We start from the raw sequence: 15,788 nt of genomic DNA, 5'->3' as shown, positions 1-15,788 counted from the left end.
TTTCGTTGGTGCCCCTCCATTCATAATATGTGAACACTGGACCCGCTTGTTCACGTCTTTGGAGCAGCAGGGACTTTGGTTGGGAGCACAACATAAAGAAACACAGTGGACAAGGTGGAGGTGCGTTTGCTTTTGGCTCGCTGTTCCAGTTGGATTACACTTTCGACACATTAATGTTGATTTACCAAACCTTACAATAGCAGGTGGGAAGTTACCTGACCCCCTATCATATGGCCCACACCTTGCCTCCATGTTGACTGGGCAAGCCTTGATGTTTCACCAGATGTGTTGAGGTAATGGATTGCATGCACTGCCCCCTTTATGAACAGGAACACAGGAAATCCAGACTTGTTGAGGCACGTGATCCTCACAAGTTAGAAGACACAAAAGTTGATCATGGACAATTTTGTCTACTCAGCTCTGGGCCCTGTTGTTTCTAAATAGATTTCTGTCATCCCAGTGACATGTACATGAGACTGACGATGGCTAGTAGGAAGTAGTCATAGATGAGGAGTGAGTCATTTTTGAGGAAAGTGTGTTGGACTGTATGTGTCATCTGCTGTTGCAGTGTACATTACATGTGTGCACAACTTCCACCCAATGCTGATACTGTTGATTGCTTCTCCTCAGATTTCAGCTGCCAACATGCCAGAAGCACAGAGGTGAGAATTCCAATAGAGGGCCAAACGATACCGCCACATAATGGAGGTTGATGACCCATACCGCTGAATGGCCAGGAGGTTCTGAAGAGAAAAGGCATCATCGGAATGGCGTGCCTTTCCCCATGGGGGACCTCCAATACAGCCACAAAAGGGCACTGGAGACAAGTCATCGGGATGCAGGGGGCCACAGCTGGACAAGGCCCTCAACGCAAGCTGCACAAGTGATCACGCAGCCACCAGTACAGCCACCTGCAGCAGTTTGAGCAGGGCATGAGAAGGGACATTGGGCAGATTTTGGTAAGACTGACTAAATTGGAGGAGGATGCAGCAGAGGACCGGAAGTTGTTGCTATACATTAAGGAAAAGTTAAAGAAAAGCAGGAAGTGAAATAATATTGTGTCGTACAACCTCCCAGTTCATTCTTCTCCCTTTTACTGTTTTGTATAGTTTTATATGGGGTTTTAGATGTGTAGTCTTAGGTTAGTGTAGAACATAGGTTAGGTTAAATATAGTGTGGGTGGGTTTTTCTACATTATTTTATTGTTGAGGGGGTTGGGTGGGAGGTCATGTTGGGGTATTTGTGTATAAAAATGTACACAAAATATATAAAATTAAAGAAATAAAAAAATCAACAAATATATATTTGTTTAGGCCATAGGTTAGGTTAGTACATGTGTAGTCATAGATTATGTTGTACTACTTGTATCTCGTCTCTTAAGGGGGTGAGAGGCAATGTTTAGAGTGTGGTGTTATTGGGTAAGATAAGTTTAGAATAGGTTAGATAAGTGTTTTAAATTAAGGATAGTTACTATAGGTTAGTTTAGAATAGGGTAGGTTTAGGTTTTCATTTGCTTGATGGTTTTAAAATAAATCCTATTCATCTTAGCTTAACTAGTTTTATAATTGATTGTGTCTGGGGCTTGTCATGAGTGCTCTGGCCAAGTTGGAGGAATGGCCTAGGGTATGCTTACTGTCTTGATTTCCCAGGTTTCCCATATGCATCCCCATGACCAAGGAGCTGTCAGAATGGCTGCTACATTCTGTCTGCTAATGCATACATTTGCCATCCCGTGTTCCAGCCATTCACAATGTGTATGTAATCTTCGTCTTGTCATTGGTGGGGTCCTGCCAATTCATTATTGGCAAGTGTGATACATCTGACAACTCCCAAATTTAGAACTGTATCCTGCAACACTGACAGGTGACCATCACTGATAAGGTTAGCTTTTCCTGTTCCACACAAATAAGTTGCACTGGTATTCCTATCTGGGTAAATTATAATTGATTGGGTAATGAGCCATACATACCGTAAGTCTTCTTCAAAGGATATGGTTTCCAAAGCATTTAGTATACACAGTACGTTGGTTGTAGCCGACAACACCATCATTCTGGTTTCTCTTGTTTGGATCCTAGTGTGTGGCTTAGTGTCTGACTGTCATGCACTTATGTACTGACATTCTGTACACATTGACATGGATTGACACAATGCTAACTTTTAGCTGAGTAGATGGATGGGTGGGAAGGGGACGTATTTACAGGGTGGCATTAATGCACAAAAAGTGGCCTAACGCTACCTTGTAAATATGTCATAGGGCATTGCACCACCAGAGCATCACAAACAATAATGCTCCTGTGGTGCTTGGAGCTCATGAATGTGCCCCTAGGTATTTGTGGCAAATGTAGGTGCCCCAAATACCACCTAAGTGTAACTTTTGGTGTGGCTCAGGTGGCCACTTTATGTGCCTTGATGCCACCTTGTATATATGGCCCATTCACAACCAACACTTTGCTTGGAAGGTGTGTGCAATGGGTGTTGCTGTGGGCGTACCACGGCAACACCCATTATGTTTTGACACTGTCTCAGATTTTTGACTATTTGTATTCCGATCACTGGGCCAATATCTGACACCAGCCCAGGAGTGGGTTTAGCATGGCAAAATCTAGGAGTAATACATTTGTACTGCATTTCTTGCTTTTACTATGTGTGCTGCGTTATGCAGCACACGGAGTAAAAGCAAATCACACTTTCAGGTTGTTGTTGTTGTGCAGGACTGTGTTCCTTTCCGAACATAAACATTCTCCTCCTCAACACAGCCATCCTTGCACTATGATGCAAGGGTGGTTGCACTGGCGCACAACATCTGATTACCACTTGTGCAGGGAGGCATACAGGGGAGTGGTGTATTGTAATGTATATGTTGCATCCCAGCCTTTTTAAAATGACAGTGTTTGATGCTGCCTAATTTTGCATAGCAGCACACACCATCATTTTCTGTTTGATCTAGCCCTCTAACTTGTCAAATGGTGAGATTGCAGCCACTTGTTCAGCTGCACACATGATGTTCACATACATGCACAATGTGTTGAATGCATTATATTGGCCATTTCCATATGACGCATATGTTTGTGTGTGAGTTGTTGTGGGTTCCGCATGTATGGGTTGTGTTCCACAGGTTGCAAACTTTAGGGCAGTTTTTTCTCATTTGGCAAGGCAGGGCAGCTGCAAGGTGTGTTGCAGATATGCAGTGATGTGCCTTATATACTTGTATACAGTACAGCTACGCAATTCCATTTGGGCTTGCACAGATTAGTGCTCCTTGCACCAACAGAGGCATTGTTGCAGCATGATGAAGGGGTGGCTGCCTTGAAAAGATGATTTGTTCATGTGCAGGGAGGTGTGCCTTCCTGCACATGTAGAAGCAATTTTTGCAGATATGGCATTTCATTGTAAGCTGAAAGATGCAGCACACATGAGTAAAGGCAATGTGACATTGAGGTAGGGAAGAATTTTGGCCTGATTCGCCACCCTGACACCACCCCTGGGGTGGTATTGACTTCCGTCCTAGTCTCTGATGTCTATGTTGTGTTTTTACAGGGGCTTTGACTATATGCAATGGGTGTTTTAATGGCACAGCAACAGCCACACTATTTGCATATGCCTATGAGGCAATGTGGTGCATATTTACATGGTGGAATATAGCCATAGTGAGTGGCCCATGTTGACGTTGTGTATATGTTGGAGAGCATAGCACAACCAAAGAGTCAGTACATATGTGGTTTGGATGAGGATGGTGCATCTTGATTCAGGACCCATGTGTCCGGAAGCAACCCCTTAGCATATATTGAGTGTATCCTATGTGCCTCCCCCTTCTGCCATTAGTGGAGTTCCAGATAACCCCTTTCCCCCGCACAGCTTACCCTACATTTGTGGTGGTTCCTGGTAGTCAGCGCTGTCCTTTGACTCCAGTGACCAGCTCCTCTGGGATGATCTCTGCAACTATATCCTCCAGCTCATCCAGGTCCTCCTGCCGTGCAGGACTTCCACCTCCAGTCTGCAGTGCTGGCTTACGGTTCCTGGCAAGTTTCTCCTTAGTCCTGCGCTTGCAATCGTGCCAGCACTTCTTTCACTCACTAACAGTTCTCTTCACCTCAGCAACACTGTTTATTTTGTCCACTATTTGCTGTCATATTGTGTCTCTCTTACCAATTGACAATTTGGAGGTGACGAATAGCTGATGCTGGTGCTCCGTCACCTCTCTGGCCGGGATGTCATGATCCTCCCCACTAAAGCAACACTTGCGTTTTCTCTTCTCCTTCCCCTGTGATTTTTCTGTACACTCCTGGCTGGTACTTGGGTTTTTGGGGTCTCCCTGGGGTCTCTCCTGGCCTGTTGATTCCATCTTCTGTTGCATTTGAACTCTTTCTTGTTTTTGCATTTTATTTTTACGCTAATGCACTACCCCTTTTGAGACATGTTTTTGTGCTGCAAAACACAATTTTTACAACATTAACGTCATTTTTCCTTACCACACTGTGCAGCTGTTAGCGCCTTTTTACGCTATCCATTCCTTAACGCCATCTTATGTCATTTCATGAATATGGCGCAGCTTGTGTTAATAAAAATGGCACACAACTGCGCTAGGGCAGTTGTGCGTCTTTTTTCATAAATATGCCGATAGATATTTAGGTAAGCTAGGAAGGACTGCATTCATGTAATTCAAATGGGATGATATGGTTTCCTAGAGCACCTTACGTATTGCTTCAACTGGGAGGCAAAGAGGAATTTTCCCTAAACTCCTTGAAAGGGTGGCTCATGTAGCTGCAATCCTGTTCGCATGGGTGATGATGGTAAGTGCAAAATTTATATTAAAACCCAAATTTCGTATCTTAATTGCCAGGGCCAATGGCGAGCCAATGGCGAGCCAATACCTTGTGGTCACCAAATGGAGGACCTGACCGTCCCTAGGACCAACAGCAGTGTTTTTTGCATTCAACTGCAAAATGTCATTGCTCATCAAAGATGTGATTGAAGAAAGGCATTCCTGAATGTTAACAGGTCTAACACTTTGTTGTATTAGGAAAATTAGGAACTCCTGCACCAGAGATATGTATAAGATGTTCCTTAGTGTTAAACAATGTAAAGATCATTTTGTATGATGTTTGTGAAAGGGCTCAGAAAATAAGGTCCCTTTCTACTGGTGCTGTCATAGAGCTTTTAATGTAAAACAACTCTCTATTGTATGTGTCAGATAGTTCACAATGTAAAGCCAATTCTCATACTATGACGTACACGATATAGCACTTCCTATTGTATTTGCCAGAGGGTTTCAGAATGAAGTTGTCAGAGAGCTCATAATGCAAAGCCTCTTCTTATGTCAGTTATCACTGAGTTCAAAACGTAAAACCACTTTTTCTTGTATTCGGCAGAGTTCCTAATGTAAAACCCTTCCTATAGCATTTGTCATATGATTCACTCGGTAAAACCCCTTCCCATTGCATTTGCCAGAGAGTTTGAAATGTGAAACCCATTCCTGATCCATTTGACAGAGTTCACAACGTAACACCACTTCCTATTGTATGTGTCAGAAATCCGCAATCTAAAACTCTTATTGTTACTTAACAAAAATATCCTACACAATTGCACTCTGAGGTCACAGAAGCTGCCACCCTAAATAAAGTGAAAACCCACATCAATCAGCACTAAAAATGTCAGCAAGGCTATTTTAATACCGTTTTAAATATACAAAGGGCAGTCAGAACCAAAGCACTGTTAATAAAAAGCCACGAAGCGGCATTAAAATTTCAGTAGGACTTTTTTTTCAGCAAGCATTTGGTTATTTGTGTTACATTTGCAGTTGATCAAAAGAAATTCTTTCTTCAAAAGAAAATGTCATCACTAATGACACAGAATGATGAAGAATGTAATCTTCCACTAAATGACAGATATTTGACAGTCACGCAACCCATTGAAGAGTTAGCTAGCCACAAAAATCACCTTGATAAAGAAAGAAATCTTAGTTGACTATCAGGAAAGGTTTTCTATCTGTGGAAACTTTTCTTATGCAGTAGATATGCTACAACTAGATCACAACTTTGTATGTGCACTAACATTGCCGCAATTAAAAACCAGTCTAAAGCAGGCTACATGGACTTCAAGCTTTCGCTTAGCCAAGGAGGTATGTCTTAAAAAAGGGGGTTTCAGAAAGTAATAGATTCCATCTTAGTAAATAAAGCCCAATCGTATATTATTTGTAACTGCTGCATAGAGTTAGAGCTTCTGAATTCTGTTGAGGCAGGGTTTGCTCCTGCTTAATGTTCTTTTGGGAAAATGGTATGTGTGAGAAAACAGGGCTGATTGCAAAGGCCCCCTAACTTTTTGCCCCCATTTTTCACTTTTTGCTGGTGTGTACCTGACTCTGATGGTGCCCTGGGTACTGCTAACCAGTCCCAGGGTCTGTGTTCTATATAAAATGAGTATGCAAATAGGCTAATTATCATTGGCTATGTCAACCTACCTATACTTCTTTAGTATATGGTAAGGCATGTAGGTTTAGGGACCCCAGCATAGGTAGTGCATCCATAGGTGCACTGCTGAGCTGACCAGGATCATTTTAAAGGCAGGCCTGCCTTGCCGGCTGCTTTTAAACTAAAGTTACATGCAAATTCGACTTTGAAATTAAAAGTACTTTCAAAGTCTTAAACTACCTTATTTTTACATATGAGTCACCCCTAAGGTGTTCCCTATGGGTTAGGTACCATGTAACTATAAGCAGGGATCTTAGTAAAATAGCCAAATTAGTTTTTCCCTCACTGTAGTGAATGTCCTCCATAGGTTAAAATGGGAAAACATTATTTTAATTAAAAAAGTCTCCTTAAGAGCCAGATACCTTGCGTTTGGAATCAAATTAATTGTTATAATAAATTCCCCAACTTGCAATTGTTGGATTTAATGTAACTAGTTCAGGTAAGGAGTTTTAAAACTCTACCTGAAAGTTGCCAAATTCAGCTCTGTAGTGCCCTTCTCTGACTGGTCAGGTTCTGGCAGCCTGACCCGGCTGGCTTGATGAGGTGTGAAGTGGCTTGGGCTAAACACAAAGGATGTGCCTGGGGGGAGGGGATCTGCCTCAGCAGATGGTGAAGGAGGATGGGGGAGAGCAGCCAAACTGGTCTTCAACTACAGGGTAGGACATTTGGAGCAGCTCAGGACTTCCCTCACATCCTGCAATCCCAGACAATTTGGTGTCCTCTTGATTAGATTAGGAGAGGGCAGGAGAGGGGTGTGTTTAGGATTTTTAGCCACACCAGTGGGTAGGCTCAGCCAGATCTAACCACCAAAAATCACTTTCAGCCATGTTGGAGTTTTGAAGAATGCTGCTTCCTGGGATTGATTTTAGCCACACTTCGCAGGAAGTGGTCATCAAAGGGGGAAGAAGCCTGCCTGTAATTGGATAACCTTCCCCCGCTGCTTTCCACCCAGGAGCAAGGATAAATATGGCAGAGCTGCACCCACACCGCAGATCCCTACAAGAACCAGACAAAGAAGAAGGACTGCCCTGCTGGATCCCTTACCTGCACCTGGACACTGCACTCTGAAGGACTGCATCAGCTGCATACTTGGGCCTGTCTTCTTCTGCTTCAAGAAGGGACTCCCTGTTGCTACATGTACAAAGGAGCTGCCCAGAGACCCCTGTATCAAGTCCTGCAACCAGAGCCCAGCTGACCAGCTTCCAGTGGCCATTTGAGGATTCTGTCCAGGTGCATTCTGGGAATTGTAGTCCCAACTCCCAAGCAGCAACTCAGAGCTTCTGGAACCTTGGATCAAGTTGTGGACACTTCAAGGACCCAAAAAAGGACCTCTGGAAGAAGATCCAGAAGTTTGGAGCAACTCAATAAGTTGAAGAGGTGCATTGTGGGAGTTGTACTGCCCGACCCCAAGAGGCAAACCAGAGCCTCTGAACCCTTGGCTGGTGCTGTGGACCATTTTCCTGAATCAAGAAACACGTCTGAAGGTAAGTGTAACACTGTTACCTTGTGGGTGGCCTGAACGTTGGACTTTGTCCCTTTCCAGTGTGACCTTTTTTTTTTTAAACCCTTTGAGCGCTAGTTGCTTCTATGCGCTAGAAAAGATTAATTATTTCAAAATTCATATCTCCGTTTCCCCTTATCCTATTTTAATCATTTGGTGTCATTTTAAAGATAAAAACATAATCTATTGTTATAAATTGGTGTTGGATTTTTATTGTGTTTTGTGATGTTTAAATGCTTTACACACTTGTCTCCTGAGTTAAGCCTTGTCGCTCGGTGCCAAGCTACCAAGGGTTGAGGTGGGTTTAATTTATTGAGACCTAACTGGACCTAAGTGGAGGTTAGTGACCTATTGCTAAGTATTGGTACTCACCTGCCATTACCAATAATCCATTTTCCAACAGTATGGTGTCTCAGCTGAATGCAATCACTGCTAAAATGGCTTCGAAAAGCCAAATCATGTTCTTTTAGCTTGTCCAGCATTGTTGTTACATCGGCGCACATTGTTGAAACTAATATGTCTTCAGCTATTGATACTCTCCGCCTCTGAGGTTTTATAGACATTAATTGCACCTCCTGATGAAATGCTTTGTTATAGAAATGTTAACTTTTTAAAGTGTTTTTTAACTTTGTATTCATTTTACTGTATTATGTTTTTTATAGTAGTGTGCTTTTTATGCTGTGTGTGCTTTTATCGCTTTTTGAGGAATTTATTGATTATGTGTCAGACGAATACATGTATTTTTAGTATTTGTTTTATATGGATCTCCTTTGGAGTTCCGTAACATAAACAAAAATAAACTTGAAACTTGAAAAACACAAGAAAGGCAATCACTGCAGTGGCTGACATTTAAAACCCAATCTTTCTCTGTGCTATTTCTGACTGTACTTTTTTTAAGTACTGGTAACATTAAGTTTTCCAAATAACTAACGATGTCTGTACAGCCTACAGTGAAATTTCTGTGAAATTCTAACCTCAGTTTCAATTGACTTGTTATTATTGTGTTGTTTAGCCATAGCAGGTCAGTTAGTTAACAGAAATAAAAAATCAAACAAAAATAGAAATTACGCTTTAAAATCATTTACTATGCAATAAGTATAATGTCACAGTCAATGTACTTCGTGTGTAAAACATAAGCATAGAACATTATGGTACATTTTGTTTATGCTGCTATTAATTGGTTTTTATGAGTTGATAAGCTTACCTTGCTATAATTCGTCTGATCCTTTATGTCCACAGCAGAATTTGAGTCTGAATCAGCTTGAATACTTTCATACCATGTTAGCACAGTACTGAAGTCTCCAATAGCAGGGGATAATGACACGGAGTTGCCTAAAGTGTATTTGTGTGGTTGTTAATCTTTCAAAATAGTTGTCTTCTCCAGCTTACATTCAATCACTAAGGATTCATGTTCTGAATATAAAATGGTAACTAATAAAGATGTGTACATAAAGATTTTAACTTACTGTTTCCAGGACTATCTCTTGATATGTCTTCGTTTGAAACATTGGGTGTTTTCTCTTTTGAACACTGTGTTTCCACACTACTTACAAATGAAGAGATAAACAACATAGTTGTCAGATATCAGGTTATCATCTGGAATTAAAATAGATCCTGTCTTCATGCTCATATTACACAATCTAGTATGCATAGACGGTAGCCACCATTTCTTTGAAAATAAGAAAAGACACATAGCAGTAACTTTAGTACTATTTGCCTCTGATTACCAACTTCTGATAAGTTAGACACTTTGTACAGAATAAGAGAAACTCACAGCTTTTAAAAATCATGAGGCAATGCTACCATGCACGCATAGCACTCTGAGGCTCTGATTTTATCCCACTTATGTGATCCATGCAACCTCCTGTCCCTGGGTGAACTAGGAGTATACCCTGATCATTGTCCCTTAAGCTTAGGTTGAGCCTGATATGTAGGCATTGTAAAACATTAAACCATTAGAAAAAGAGCGACAGGTTGTTGCAGGTGGTGGGCACCAACACTCACTTCAGTAGCCTGGAACTTTATTTTCATCTAACAGGAGATGACACACAAAAAGAGAGTGAAAGGTAGAAAGAGAGAAAGGAGGAAGAGAAAAATAGGGAAATGTTGCAAAAGGATAACAAAGGAGTAAAAAACTAAATGCAAGAGATAGATAAAGAAAAGGGAATTGTAGGGTGGTGAAAATCAGTGGTATGTGCTGGTATGAACATGAGCCGATTTAGGATTCACCAACCACAACGTTCAGCACCACCAACAACAGGCATTGGCACTTATTCTTATTTTACAAACTCAGCACTGAGTAGCAATACACTTTTGTCAAGTTTTCTTTCACTTCCACGTATTGCAAACATGAGGGAGAGAGGCGCATGTATTTACAATGTTTCTGATGTTTAGATCACATAAAACAGCTAGGACAAAAAGAGAATCTTCTTTGGAACTTCTTATGTGAGAGTTTAATGCTTACAGAACACATGTGCAGTTCCTTTAAATACCAGAACTTGGCAGAACTTGTGGCCAGTAAAATAGGCTAATCCAAAATCTAGAAGACAGATTCAGATAAAAGAGGGGCACATGTGATGGTGGAAGAAAAAAAAGGCTTTAAAACAGGCGGAGCATATGCTTGGTAAGTGTGTCAGACAAAATAGTGTCAATGAGACAAAACAGTGATTTGCAAAGCTGCTGAGGTGGTGGGAGCAACAGCATAAATTGAAAGTGACTATATTCATGGATATTTGTGAAAGAGACACCGAATGGAAAAAACAAAGAAAGCTAAACTCCACATTTTGTTACCAAAGTGTGTCACAGCTCCAATGAAAAGAGGATGGAATTAAGTCCATAAGGCAAGTATACAGAACAGTGTGAAAATGGAATGCGCCAGAAAGCAAATAAAGAAATGAACCTGTAGGTTGTGAGCTCAAGACATTCTTCATCATATAACTACTTAATGCACTTCAAAATTCAATTCACAAATATCCGCCTGTTCAACCTTTTCTGTAGGGGGAGTAGAAATCTCTTCACATGGAGGGATAATTTATAATATTAAATTGGGAAGGGGCAAGGGAGGGTCGTTTGAAAAATGGGACTAATCACTAATAATAGGGGGGGTAGGGGATGTTAAAGAAGGGGTTAAGAGTGGGACATGTAAATAAAAAATACAACCATAAATGAGTAAGACAATTCCAAACCTTAAAATACACACCTGCATCTATTACATCTATTGCAATCTATGAAAAATGGGGCTGAAATGTACTCCAGCAAAGCCTTCACATGGGTCAACCACTACACATAGCCAACCAATGGTACGGCAACACATTCCCACAGGAAACCAAAGAGGTATGAAATAACACTAATATAAAAAATATATGGACAAATAGAAAACACACTGAAAATATATTACATTTAATCTTACATTTATTTTTCAATAGTTTATAGGTTCATGATTTTTATGAATTACTGTTTAAAAAAAATATAATGTGAAAAAATTACATTTTCTAACGATTGTATAACAACATAACTGAATGTAGTTTAAATGGTCACTTAAGTTAAAATTAATTTAAAATAAAATGAACAACAAACATAACTTGCCATGAAGCTTGTACTTCACACAATATAACTGATACTGAAAGGAGGCATGTAAATTAACACTGTATTCAATATAATCAATTAAAAAATAATTTAGTTCTAAAGCAGTAATTTTAAATATAATTAAATAAAATGCTGAGTTTTTGAGCTAGTGTGCTGCTTCGTTTTACAGTCTTAGGGTAGGATTTAGGACAGGATGTTTATAAATATATACATATATATATATGTATTTATTTATTCTTCTGTCACCACAGCATGGGGCAATTCATTCAGTCATGCCACTTCAGCCACTGAGTTTACTCAGTGTGAGTGATGGCATTTTCCTTATGCACAGTGTGCACATACATTGAACGATTAGACCACTTTACTTTTCAGAACTCTCGGGCTGGTGTTTGTTGCACTGTGCCCTTTCTGCTGGGTCATCCTCAGACTTTTTGCCTTCCCTCCTCCAATGTTGCTGAATTCATTTTTGTTGGCCTTAGGACTCTGCACACCATTGCTAAAGTGCTCGCTCATTAAAACATGTTAGTTTGGGGAATGCCCAATTGGCTTATTTAATTTACTTATTGGTCCCTAGTAAGGTGGCACTACATATGCCCAGGGCCTGTAGATTAAACGCTATTTGTGGACCTGCAGCACTGATTATGCCACCCACTTAAGTAGCACTTTAAGCATGCCCCAGACCTGCCATTGCAGCCTGTGTGCGCAGTTGTCAAAATAAACCTTTTGCCTGGTCCAAAGCTTCCTTTTTAATACATACAGGTCACTCCTATGTAAGCAGTGTACAGCCCAAAGGGCAGGGAGCAGTGTAGATATGCACTCTGTCAGGAAGAAGGACTGCTGTGCTGCTGAGGAGACTGCCATCCTATGTGATTGCTGCTATGAAGAAACTCCTGCCCAGCTGCTGAGCTGACTGGCTGCCTACTGCCCTCTTTCCTGGAAAAGAAGAATTGGACCTGCAACTTCATCTTGAACACAGGATCCCACAGTGAATCAAAGGGCTAGTCTGCTGGCCTCCTGAGCTTAGCTTCAGGGACATAAAAGGCTCCCCAACATACTGCACCTGCAACCAACTTAGTGAGTTCCTGACACTCATGTGGTGCCTCTCAGGTCCTTGACCCTTGATGTGACTCACAGGTGCTGAAATCAAGCTTTATGGCTCTTGACAACCGTGAACGGGCCACTCACATAGAGACCGTGGGGCTCACAGCGCAATTCAGAGCAAAGATCTGTCAGCCTGACTCTTCACACTACAGCATCGACCGCTCAGGGGACCACCGTGACAAAGCTTCAGCAACAGTAAAAGCTCTATCCTATCTTGGAAATCACATCTCCTATGTGCCCTACCACTAATCATCTCTCCTGGGATTTTTATCCATTAATATTAATCTTCACCCATTTATTCCAAAGTGATCCATTCAACAACAAATATATACCAACATGGCTTTCCTGTCAAAGAACCATTGCTCAATTTTCAAACTGTATTATGCTCTTCATTATTTCATCAATTACAAACACAGGATTTTATCATCCTATGTTGTGATTCTGAATTCAATATGATCACTCCTGGTGCATTTCGGGTATTGCCCTTTTTCAGGGAATAGTAGGCTGGAAAAATAAACAATATTACAGTAAAACATAAAAGACAATATCGCCTCAAGCTCAAAGAAATACTCATTGTATAATGTGATATTCACAATTTGTTGTCAGAAAGGATAACAATGGTGCCATTATATTTGTAGTCAAGTAAGTAAAAAACTCTCTGTTCCCCTAAGCAATGAATATCTATCCAGTTCAACAGTTAGTCATAACTTGCTGAAATACCCTTTAATTGTAAATGAATAATGATCATAACATTTTTGACCTAGATAACACAGTACTAAAAATGTATTTAAAAAACTAAATCATGATTAACATATGTGAATAACAGAACATGATTGCTCATGACCTGTAAACGGAAGCAAAACAATGACTTAACATGTTATGGTGATGTATGCCACACAAACTTAAACCCAATGTAGCTCATCACAGTGTAACTCCTTCTAACTTATGGATTTATAATACTGAATGATAACCCTATACCAATGGTAAACATTACTAGACACTGAATGATAATAGATGTGCGTGACCCCTAATCTATTTTCCCAGGTAATTGGAAACAGATAAACTCCCCCTTAGATCACGAAACTTGAAATAAAACAAAAAGTTTCTATGCACCATTTTAGAATGTTGTAGTTGTTTGGCACATGTAAATTGATGATAAACTCGGAATCAGCAGAGCTTATGGCTTGTCCCCTCTACAAAACTAGCGTGTCATCGAGTGGCATCCTGAACGGCAGCCATATTGTTTCAAAACTACCAATCCAATAAAAAAACACCGACTTCTCACGTGCTTCACGAAGCAATCTAAACCAGGACTAAACGGTATCCATATTTTGAAGCTTCAGCAACGCCTGAGACGTCGGCTGGCTCTTCCTGCCCTTTGCAGCCCTCTGCAGTGCGAACAGGACTCTTGCCACAAACTTGAGAAAGTAAACTTCAACCGCCTAACCTGGTGACGGCATCTGACCTACACTTCATCGCAATTGGCCTAAAAGTGTGACTTTGACCCAGTGCGACCAGTTATCCCGAGTTGGCGCTTTGAGCTTTTGCCACTATTTTCACCAAAATCTTTCAATCTAAATACCTCTGAATTTACTGATTTAAATTGGGTTGTTTTAATTTTTTTTTCATTATTAAATGATGCTCTATTTTTCTAATTTGGTGTGGGATCCTTTTTATGTAATATTTTTACTGTGTTCCTAATTTAAATTTTGCACAAATACTTTACACATTGCCTGTGTGTTAAGTCTGACTGCCCTGTGCCAAGCTACCAGGGGGTTGAGCACAGGTTAGTTTGCGTGTGACTTACCCTGACAAGGATTGTGGTTTCTGCTTAACCAGGGCTTACACCCCAGTCAACCAGTGACCCAAATTTTCACAGCGTGTCTTTTTTCATTTTTTCTTAAACGGATGCATAATTTTCCAGAATCCGAAAATTATGCTTTCACATTTGGATTAATGCCCCCTCTGTATATAGCAATATGCATTAATTACTCATTGATCTTGGTGACAGAGCCGCTTGCAAGACACTCTCCTGCGAATGACCATCTGGCCTGCACTGGCATCACTGTGAATTGCCCATGGCCGCTGGGACAGAGTACACGTTATATTTTTTTAACTGTACTAAAATGTTTCTGAAGCTGTGCTCCTTTTTTCAGCCTGCTCGTGAGGTTTGTTTCAACGCTACTGATGTCTGCCCACCGCTGAGCAATGTCTCCTATTCAAGCATGGTGACATACATTTGAAACAAACATTTCTGAGATACAAACTTTGCTTATATGAATCTGCTGTTTTTTAAAAATTAAAAATGATTAACTGTAGGGAAAGCCTTACATAAAAAAAACGCCCAATAGACAACAGAGAACATGCCCATTTATTCGTGAACAGCATCACGTTCATACCTGAGCACTTCATTATTTTGGATGCTTTCTTTTTCATTCTTTGTTTCTTGCAGCGTTGCCACTGGAGTCTGCAGAAATACAAATTAACACTTCTGAAATGGCGGCTACTACTAGGTACTCCTTGCAGATGGGCAATCCGGACCTTCTGTATTCTAAGTAGTGAGGTTAAAGCAGGTTAGGGTGTTTCTCTCGTTCATACTAAAGCCAAGGGCTACATTACTAACACATCACAAAACTGTTTTACTTACTTTCTTCCTAACTACAATGGATGCCAATTCACTAAAATGCCTGGGGTAGCAGAAGTGACATCTCATACCCTTTACCATCAGTGGCATCACAGGAAGTGACATCATATGACCTTTGAACATGAATCCCAGAAAGTGAGGCTACATGACTTTGATCCTGATGACACAATTGCTGCCATTGCTGCCTAGTGTATAGCTAAAAAATAAATTAAATTTCTAAATCACAGAAAAAACAAATCACAAAGGAGATTTAAAAAATAATAGTGGTAATATGTTATTGGTTTGATTTACTCCTTCTCTTTGACAACAAGTTTTGATTTATGGTCCCTTGTAAGGACCTATGACCACTGCAGTTTAAATCATGGAGCCATAGGTCAGCCCATTCATAATCATCCGTCCTTTCACTCACTCATCCAACTATTCATCATCCATCCAACCTTTCACTCATCTATCCATCCAAACATCCTCTCATCATTCATCTACCCTTTCA

At 40.6% G+C, this 15,788-nt stretch overlaps 1 protein-coding gene across 1 annotated transcript in view; it reads right to left on the bottom strand.

Annotated features, from left to right (window-relative positions):
• The window catches only part of LOC138261364 (serine-rich adhesin for platelets-like), a 320,695-nt gene that overhangs the window by 161,398 nt on the left and 143,509 nt on the right, over window positions 1–15,788 (bottom strand). The window contains exons 6-8 of the mRNA XM_069210232.1: window positions 15,054–15,121; window positions 9,435–9,511; window positions 9,173–9,300 (exon numbers count right to left, since the gene is read on the bottom strand). Of these exons, the coding sequence (XP_069066333.1) occupies window positions 9,173–9,300; window positions 9,435–9,511; window positions 15,054–15,121 (273 nt within the window). The remainder of the gene's footprint in view (window positions 1–9,172; window positions 9,301–9,434; window positions 9,512–15,053; window positions 15,122–15,788) is intronic.

Source organism: Pleurodeles waltl, chromosome 10 (genome assembly GCF_031143425.1).
Source record: "Pleurodeles waltl isolate 20211129_DDA chromosome 10, aPleWal1.hap1.20221129, whole genome shotgun sequence".
In the NCBI taxonomy this organism is placed as follows: Eukaryota; Metazoa; Chordata; class Amphibia; order Caudata; family Salamandridae; genus Pleurodeles; species Pleurodeles waltl.
The sequence above is the reverse complement of the archived record's forward strand: the minus strand, read 5'-3'. Positions and strand labels throughout refer to the sequence as shown.